The sequence below is a fragment of the Austrofundulus limnaeus genome, unplaced genomic scaffold (genome assembly GCF_001266775.1).
Source record: "Austrofundulus limnaeus strain Quisiro unplaced genomic scaffold, Austrofundulus_limnaeus-1.0 Scaffold407, whole genome shotgun sequence".
NCBI lineage: Eukaryota > Metazoa > Chordata > Actinopteri > Cyprinodontiformes > Rivulidae > Austrofundulus > Austrofundulus limnaeus.
In genome coordinates, this window is record NW_013952809.1 from 227,889 (window position 1) to 235,746 (window position 7,858).

The window sequence follows — 7,858 nt, forward strand, 5'->3', positions numbered from 1 at the left end:
CCAGCACCTTGTTGAATCTATGCCACGAAGAATTGAGGCAGTTCTGAAGGCAAAAGGGGGTCCAACCCGTTACTAGCATGATGTACCTAATAAAGTGGCCGGTGAGTGTATTTGTGATCTGTTTTATTGTTTTTAGTTTTTTCTCTCTCTCTCTATTAAGCAATTTGTGATGTTTGTGTCTGTGAAAGTTGCTACATAAATAAAGTTTACTTATTTACTTTACTTAGGAAAGTACATAAAAAAGTAAACACAGTTTCCTGAATCGACATATAAGGTTGGCATTATTTTATTTTTCTCCTTTAGTTGCACTTATTATAAATAATGGGATCATTTGCATTTTCTCTAAAAGTGATTTGTGTTTCCATTTAAGGGATTCACACTGTATAAATGTAATTATTTCACATAATAGGCAATATTAAATTGTACTATTAGTTAACACATCCCTCTACCTGATTTTATTGCTAAAACTTGTTTTAAACTTTTTAAACTGATATACAACTAAATAAGATCAAAATGTAAATAAGTCAGACTTGTAGTAAGGAGGTGTGTGCACTCAGGAAAAACTAACAAGATGACTTTCTGTATTATTGTTTGTATTCTGTTGAGAATCATGGACTTTGCTGGTTCCACCAAAGATGTTATCTCGTCACATTTTGAATGCTGCTTGGAGTTTTTATCCTAAAAAAATAAAAGAACATGAAAACATACAAAGCTAAAGCCTTTTTCTGAGATCTAAATATCTAGTGTAGGTTAGAGAAGCCTCAGGAACAGATTAAACTGAACAGAAAGCTCAATGTCTCTTTTCTCTGGACAGAAGGGACGTCTCTGTGCTGTCATTCACAGCACATAAATCACTGCTGCTCAGCACAGAAATCACTGATGAGACACGACGGTTACAGCTTTCAATCAGTCCATGATTTACCCACTGAGAACGCTAAAACCTACAGAGAATCATTTTTTTCCTTCTATTGCTGAAGCAGGAATGTTTGTTTATTTATTCAACACACTTGGCAGCTTTAAAAGTTTAAAATGAGACTTTGATTCCATCTGCTGGACAGGCTGCATGCACGTCTGGCCAAAATATTCAAACATAACAAAACAGGGTTATATGGACCAAGCAGCTGAGCGTAGGTCACATGGTGGGGAGGGGAGGAGTCGACATAAAGGAAGAAGAGTTACCTTGGAACGTAGATTGTGAGCTGGTGTTGGCAGCCGAGTGTTGGGAGGCAGTGGGGGGTTGTGAGGGGGGGAATGACGGTTGGACTTGAGAGGAGAGGTGGAAGTTAGAGGAACTAAAAGTGCTTACGGGTCCCTGAACAAAGTCGCTAAACTCGCCACTGTCCTCGTCGAAACCTTTGCCGGTGGAGGACGAGGGCTGAACGTGGGCCTGTGAGGAGAGGCTGAAGCTGGAGGAAGAGGAGGAGGTGGGTGGAGGAAAGGAGGCGGGGGCATCTAAAGGCCCCTGAAAGTCACTAAACTCGTCATTGTCCTCGGACAAAGCAGAGGGGAGGGAATGAGTGGTGACAGACAGGTGTGATGGCGATGAGTCTGCAAAAATGAAGAAATAGTGCTGACGATGATGATGATGAAGGCACAGAGCATGATTATGGAGAGCAAGCTAACCATTGCTCTACGTGGCAGGATGAGCTTTGTAAACAATAAACTCCATGTGTAAAACAAACTGAAAAATAAGTCATTACTGAGAGGAAAACAAAAACACAAGCTTCAAATTATTTTACAAATTTAATGATTCAAGCCATTAAAGTACATTTTTTAGTAGGAATCAGGCCTGAGAATTGAAACAGGAAGCTTCAAATACTGGTTTTCAGACTAAAAACTTTAACCACAAATGACTGTCAAACTAGGTTTGATAAACTCATGCCTAAATTTATTTAAATACACAGAAATGTGTGCAAAAGTAAAGATTCAGAATAAATATAAAGTTATGAAGAATAACAGAATGCAGTTTATGTTGTTTCTTCGTGCTTTCAGATAGAAAATCCACATTTTGACTAATGTCCACAGCAGAAATTAAATTAAATTAAAACGCACAGGAAACATGGGTTTAGAGCTCAGTAAGTTGAGGTAAATTTACCTGGCTTCTTGCTCTGAGACGACGGAGTCGGGTGCATTTTGGCATCTCTGCTAAACCCGTCCAAGTTCCCTTTGATCGCCTCCAAGGCGTCGTCCCGACTCTTTTCCCCCGTCTGAGTGCAGCGCGTCAGAAAAACCAAGAGTTCAGAGATTAGAGCCAAACAGCGGCAGGGACAAACACAGTCTGTAAAGAGACTCACCTTGGGTTTGACGCTGCTCAGCAGCCTCAGCTTTTGTTTCTGCTCTTCAAACTGTCTTCTTTTCCTGTCCTCCTCCAGCATCTTCTGCTGCTGCTCCAAACGTTTTCTAAAAAGACAAAAATAAATAAAATATACTGAAAGGCCAACATTATATCAAGTATTTTTAAAGAGAGGATTAGAAAAAAGTTAAAGAAGAGAAGGACAAAAGATAAGTGCTTCTTACCACCCTGCACAACACTAAGTGATAAATTAATAAAAAGTGTGAAAAAACGTGGGTTTTTACACTGCAAACAATGGAAAGGTCTGTAAATTTATAAAATTGGAGGTAATCTGGAGATTAAAGTGATTCAGTAAAGTTTTGTCTCTGACAAACTAAATCACAGCAGCTGTGCAGCTGCAGACAGAGTCATTAGTTTTCTGCTGTTTAATCGTGAAACAGTAGACAAATTAACCTGATGGGACTTTATAAAAAAAAAAAAGAAACTTATCAAACTGAAGGACTCTGAGGGGGGATGTGAATCACCACGTATGAAAATAAATCCCATTACAACAAATTAATTATGATAAAAAGATAAAAATGTCTTACTGGTGCTCCTCAGCCATCTGTTTCTGCATGTCAGCCGTGTACTGGGGTCCAGCGGGTCTCATGCCCATGAACTGTGGCTGACTCAAGAACTGCATCCCGGGGGTCTGCATCCCAATCGCCATGCCGCCCTGTTACACCGACCCCCAGCACATCGAAAATAAAATACAGAGAAACACAGCTGAGAAAACTGATTAGTATTCCAACTGTAAGAGCCGCTCTGCTTGATATTAAATGGTCTCACTGAAAACACAAACGGATGTTAACGGCCTAAAGCCTTGTTAAAACCCACCAGGCTGCAATAAAGTCTTTAAAGCAGTTTTGAGACGACGTTAATGTGGGATAAATGAGCACGACAGAGGATTTAAATCCACCAGAAAAGCATCTGTTTCAGCTTTATGGTTTACATTTCTCCTGAAGAAAGTGCAGAGCGTGAGGCTGACCTGCATGGGGATGGCACCTGGGGCCATTTGTCCCCCGAAGTTCATTCCCATCATGCCTTGCATGTTGGGCTGCATGACTGGAACCATCGGGAAGCCTTGCTGCGGCTGTTGTTGCTGAATGGGCACCATTCCTGCAGAAACGCACAAAACAGCTAAAATATAAAAAAAAGAGTGAAGTTTAAATCAAAGCACGCAGCGTGAACGATAACAGAGGTCAAGTGTTTGCTTCCAGAGCCGCGACATGATTCAATTATCAGTTTTTATGGTGACTATTGTGACAGCCTGAAGCAAAACAAGATGTGTGTGCGCGTGTGTGTGTGACAGCAGTGAACTCCTGCCAGAGCCTCCTGATGAGTCACGGCGTTAAAGCTCAACTGGGCTGAAAAAAAAAAAGTCTTGTTTTGGAGACAGCTAGCGTTCTGATCCGTCTGACTGAAACGACATCGCTAACAGGAGCACGTAACGACCCCCGAGAGACGCCCGTCACGGCGGCGCGTTAACGGTTTATCTGTGTTACTGAAGAGTCAGGGGCCTCGATGAGACGAGCGCTCGGATAAGTGATGATGTTTCTGAGCAGAGAGGAAGAAAAGTTTAAACTCCAGTGAGCTGATCTCTTCTATCGCTATATCACATTCCTAATGACTCGAGGTAATAAAACACATTATTCACCCACCCGTTTGTTTTTATTCTACTTTCTGTATGATCAGTTCTGTCGTACAAACGCTTGACTTGAGATGTGTAAATGCTGAGTCAGCATTCACACTATCGTTTTCCTGGGGTTTTTTTGTTATTGTTGTTTTTGATATTTAATCTGTACCCAATTAATGATGCTTTTGTTTCCTTTAGAAATCCTTTCTCTACTTTTAGCATTTATTTTACATTTACTTGTGTTTTACTACTTTTTAGCTAGTTGTTAGTTAATGCTAATTTATAGCTAACCTTTTATAATTTCAGGCTATATTAGCTTTGTCTTTGAAATGTAGTTCAGCATATTTTTGTCTTAATGTAATTTCTGTTTTGCAGATACTGTTTTAAAGGAGACATGTGGTTTTAAATCCTTCTTTTTCACATTTTAAATCATTCAGTTGGGGTCTATATAAAGTGGAACTGCAATGGTTTGTCTGAATTCTCTTTATTTTAACTCCACAAGCCCCTCATTCACCCCTTTTCTGAGGTGTGTCTCAGATCAACTCGTTTCGATGCTGTCTCTTTAAACGCAAACAAGGTGCTTCACACCCCACGCCACTCTAGCTTAATAAAGGGGGTTACAGCTATCTAGCAGCACAGAAATTATATATTTACTAATGAATTAAAAGATGTCAACAAGGGAAGACTTGTCCATCCAGCCTTACAAGGAGCCAGAGTCTGACCCAGAGCCAGAGGAGAATGAAGACCACCTAATTGTAGCAGGTAAGTCCAGACCTTATTAGATAGTTTGGTCGCAAATTCTGTGACGTAATTATTCAAAAAAGGTCAAAGAAAATAGAGAAAGTTGAATGGACTGAAAAATCAGACCCAAACAATATAAAATATCTACGAAGCACCGTGAGAAATATAATTCAACTTTTCTGCACACCTAAAGACTCCACAACAAAAAGTATTTAATGGCTAAAAAAAGTGGATTTTGCGATACGTCCCCGTTAACATCAAAGACAGTTTGACTCACCTTGTGGAGGTCCCAAGCCCCCTCCAACAGGATACATGAAGCTGAAAGAATCCAGAAAAACAAACATAAATTATGAAAATCCAAGCAACTTTACAGTAAATGTCAGTTTCAGAGCTACACCACAAATGCTAAACTACAGGAGCCGAGTGAACGTTAATGTGGAGCCATGTTGACCTTTACAGGCTCCTTGTTCATGAATAAATACAAACTTTCTTTTTTATGAGTCTTCTGTTGGGTTTAAATTCAACTTCAAATGACACGTATTAACATAAATGACTCATTACAGCAGTTCTTTTAGAACCACTTCTTTATTTACTATTATCCCTATTCATCTACAAACTACAGCCTTATATTCAAATACATGATTTTAAGGTTAAATATTGTGCATGTACTGTTACTGATTAGTTTGGTTTAGACAAAATGTTACATACAAAAGCATTTAAATCTAAACAACAGTAATATTTACAGAACATGACTGTGAGCGAGTGCAGCAGATGACAGCTAAGTGACCCGCAGGCGTATTGGACTCTTTCGTTGGGTTGTGACTGAGAAACAAGCCTTTAGAAATAATCATCAGAAATCTCTACAAGTCAGCCAAGCCCCCTCCCCACGACCGCCTGTGCCAACCCACACAAGCTCCCAGCTATTTGTTGAAGAACTTATTAGAAATCAGTTCCTTCGGGCTGGAAGCAGTGATGCAGAGACAAAATAAAGACGGAGCCGTGGAGGGTCTCCAATCAAAACGACCCACAGCTCCGTTTAATCATCCCTAATGCAACAGGCGAGTGACGGATCAGAGAGACAACCGTGTCGGCTCACTTTCACTAATGATTCAGTAACAAACACTAGTTTTAACTCTAAACACTGATTATGTTCTTTAAATAAGTTCCGGTGTATCCCAGTGGACTAAACAGCTAAAAGAAAAAAAATGTATAGGTCCTCTGGACGGGTTCTTCTCTAATGAAACGTTTCGTCTCTCCTTCAAGAGACTTCTTCAGTCTGAGAGTTTCAGGCAAAATTCAGGCTTTTAAGCCCTGCCTCCATGTGACTGATACTCACATCACATGGCTGTCGTTGACACCTAATTAACACCTATTGTTAACAGGGGGTGGAGTGATACTGGCAATAGCCGCGCTGTAGGAGGGGGACAACTGAAAACGGAGGCCTCCACCTCTGTTTAATGATGGACGGTCTTTCTTCACAAAAATGGCTTCTTTTACTCCTCTCTCAAACCAACGTTCCTCTCTATCAAGAATGAGCACATCCTCATCTCTGAAAGAGTGACCGCTGGCCTGTAAATGAGTGAAAACTGCAGAGTTCTGGCCATTAGATGTAGCTCGTCTGTGTTGGGACATTCTTTTGAACAGTGGYTGCTTTGTTTCCCCGATGTTCTCATTCTTGATAGAGAGGAACGTTGGTTTGAGAGAGGAGTAAAAGAAGCCATTTTTGTGAAGAAAGACCGTCCATCATTAAACAGAGGTGGAGGCCTCCGTTTTCAGTCGTCCCCCTCCTACAGTGCTGCTATTGCCAGTATCACTCCACCCCCTGTTAACAATAGGTGTTAATTAGGTGTCAACGATAGCCATGTGATGTGAGTATCAGTCACATGGAGGCAGGGCTTAAAAGCCAGAATTTTGTCTGAAACTCTCAGACTGAAGAAGTCTCTTGGAGGAGAGACGAAACGTTTCATTAGAGAAGAACCCGTCCAGAGGACCTATACAATTTTTTTCTTTTTGATTTTTTACCTGGATTATTGAGATGCATCAGGACTAAATAGCTAGTTCTATTATAAGCAATGTTTAACTTTTAACTTCTATAATTATTTGTTTTGTATTTTTTTGCTCAAGTTCAGAAGAAATAAAACTAAATATAGAAACCAACTTCACGGCCATTTAAAAATAAATAAATTATCCGTGTTTGAAAAACAAAAAGAAATTTAATGATTAACATTTCTACTTGTCGTGTCTTGTGAATTTGTTTCTTCATATCTGCACACAGTAATTGAGAAACTGTTTATAAAGAGATAGTTTAACAATTATGTAGAGAAGTAGATAAAGATTATACCACACCCATCAAACTGACAGTGAATTAAAAAGGAACGTTAAAACCCCTTTAAAACAACACCAAAATCATGTGATTATTTCAAAAATAATGGAAGTTATGGATGTTTCTGTTCGGTAAATTTATTTTCTACTGTAATCCAGAGCTGACTCAATAAGGTCTTTGTGACCATTTCACCTTGTTTTGTTTTTCTATGTATCGCCAAGAAATACTCAGAAATGATCCATCTTCTGCTTTTGTGGCAGCATTATGTATCTTAAAAACAAAATCACACAACAAAAATCCAGCAAAAGTAACAGAAAAAATATAAAATAATGTTAAATGGCTCATGTCTACAAATGGCAATATCAAATCAACTTGATGTGTCTTGGAAATCCATAAGAAACAACCAATGACAGCACACGAAAGGTGTCAAGTGATGAAGACGAGTGTCAACACGTGCAATAGGGTTGGGCAATATTGGCAAAAAAAATAATCACGATTAATTGTGGCATTTAGCCGATAATGATTAATTTGACGATTAATGCCCTGGAGTCACTGAACACCCTTATGTCCTGGTCACATGACCAATTTAGTGGGAAAGACTTGCTCTTAGTACAAATCTGTTCCAAATTGTGTCAAAATTAGGGCTGCCACGATTAATCGATTAATCGACGACTAATCGATTATTAAAATAATCGATGACTAATTTAATAATCGATTAATCGTTTTCTTTTTTTTGTTGTTCTTGACTTTGTTTTTCTCTCCAAACTGCTTTGACACCTTCCACTGCCACATCTGCCTTTCTGTCCTTGACACACATGCACAGTAG

At 39.4% G+C, this 7,858-nt stretch overlaps 1 protein-coding gene across 8 annotated transcripts in view; it reads right to left on the reverse strand.

The window, feature by feature from the left end:
- The window catches only part of synrg (synergin, gamma), a 43,071-nt gene that overhangs the window by 28,462 nt on the left and 6,751 nt on the right, over positions 1 to 7,858 (reverse strand). For 6 of the 8 annotated variants that reach the window (XM_014024097.1, XM_014024093.1, XM_014024095.1 and 3 more), the window contains exons 2-7: positions 4,987 to 5,027; positions 3,321 to 3,451; positions 2,881 to 3,008; positions 2,295 to 2,400; positions 2,096 to 2,207; positions 1,180 to 1,548 (exon numbers count right to left, since the gene is read on the reverse strand). In XM_014024097.1, the coding sequence (XP_013879551.1) occupies positions 1,180 to 1,548; positions 2,096 to 2,207; positions 2,295 to 2,400; positions 2,881 to 3,008; positions 3,321 to 3,451; positions 4,987 to 5,027 (887 nt within the window). The remainder of the gene's footprint in view (positions 1 to 1,179; positions 1,549 to 2,095; positions 2,208 to 2,294; positions 2,401 to 2,880; positions 3,009 to 3,320; positions 3,452 to 4,986; positions 5,028 to 7,858) is intronic. The other 2 variants (XM_014024100.1, XM_014024099.1) reach the window with 1 other exon arrangement.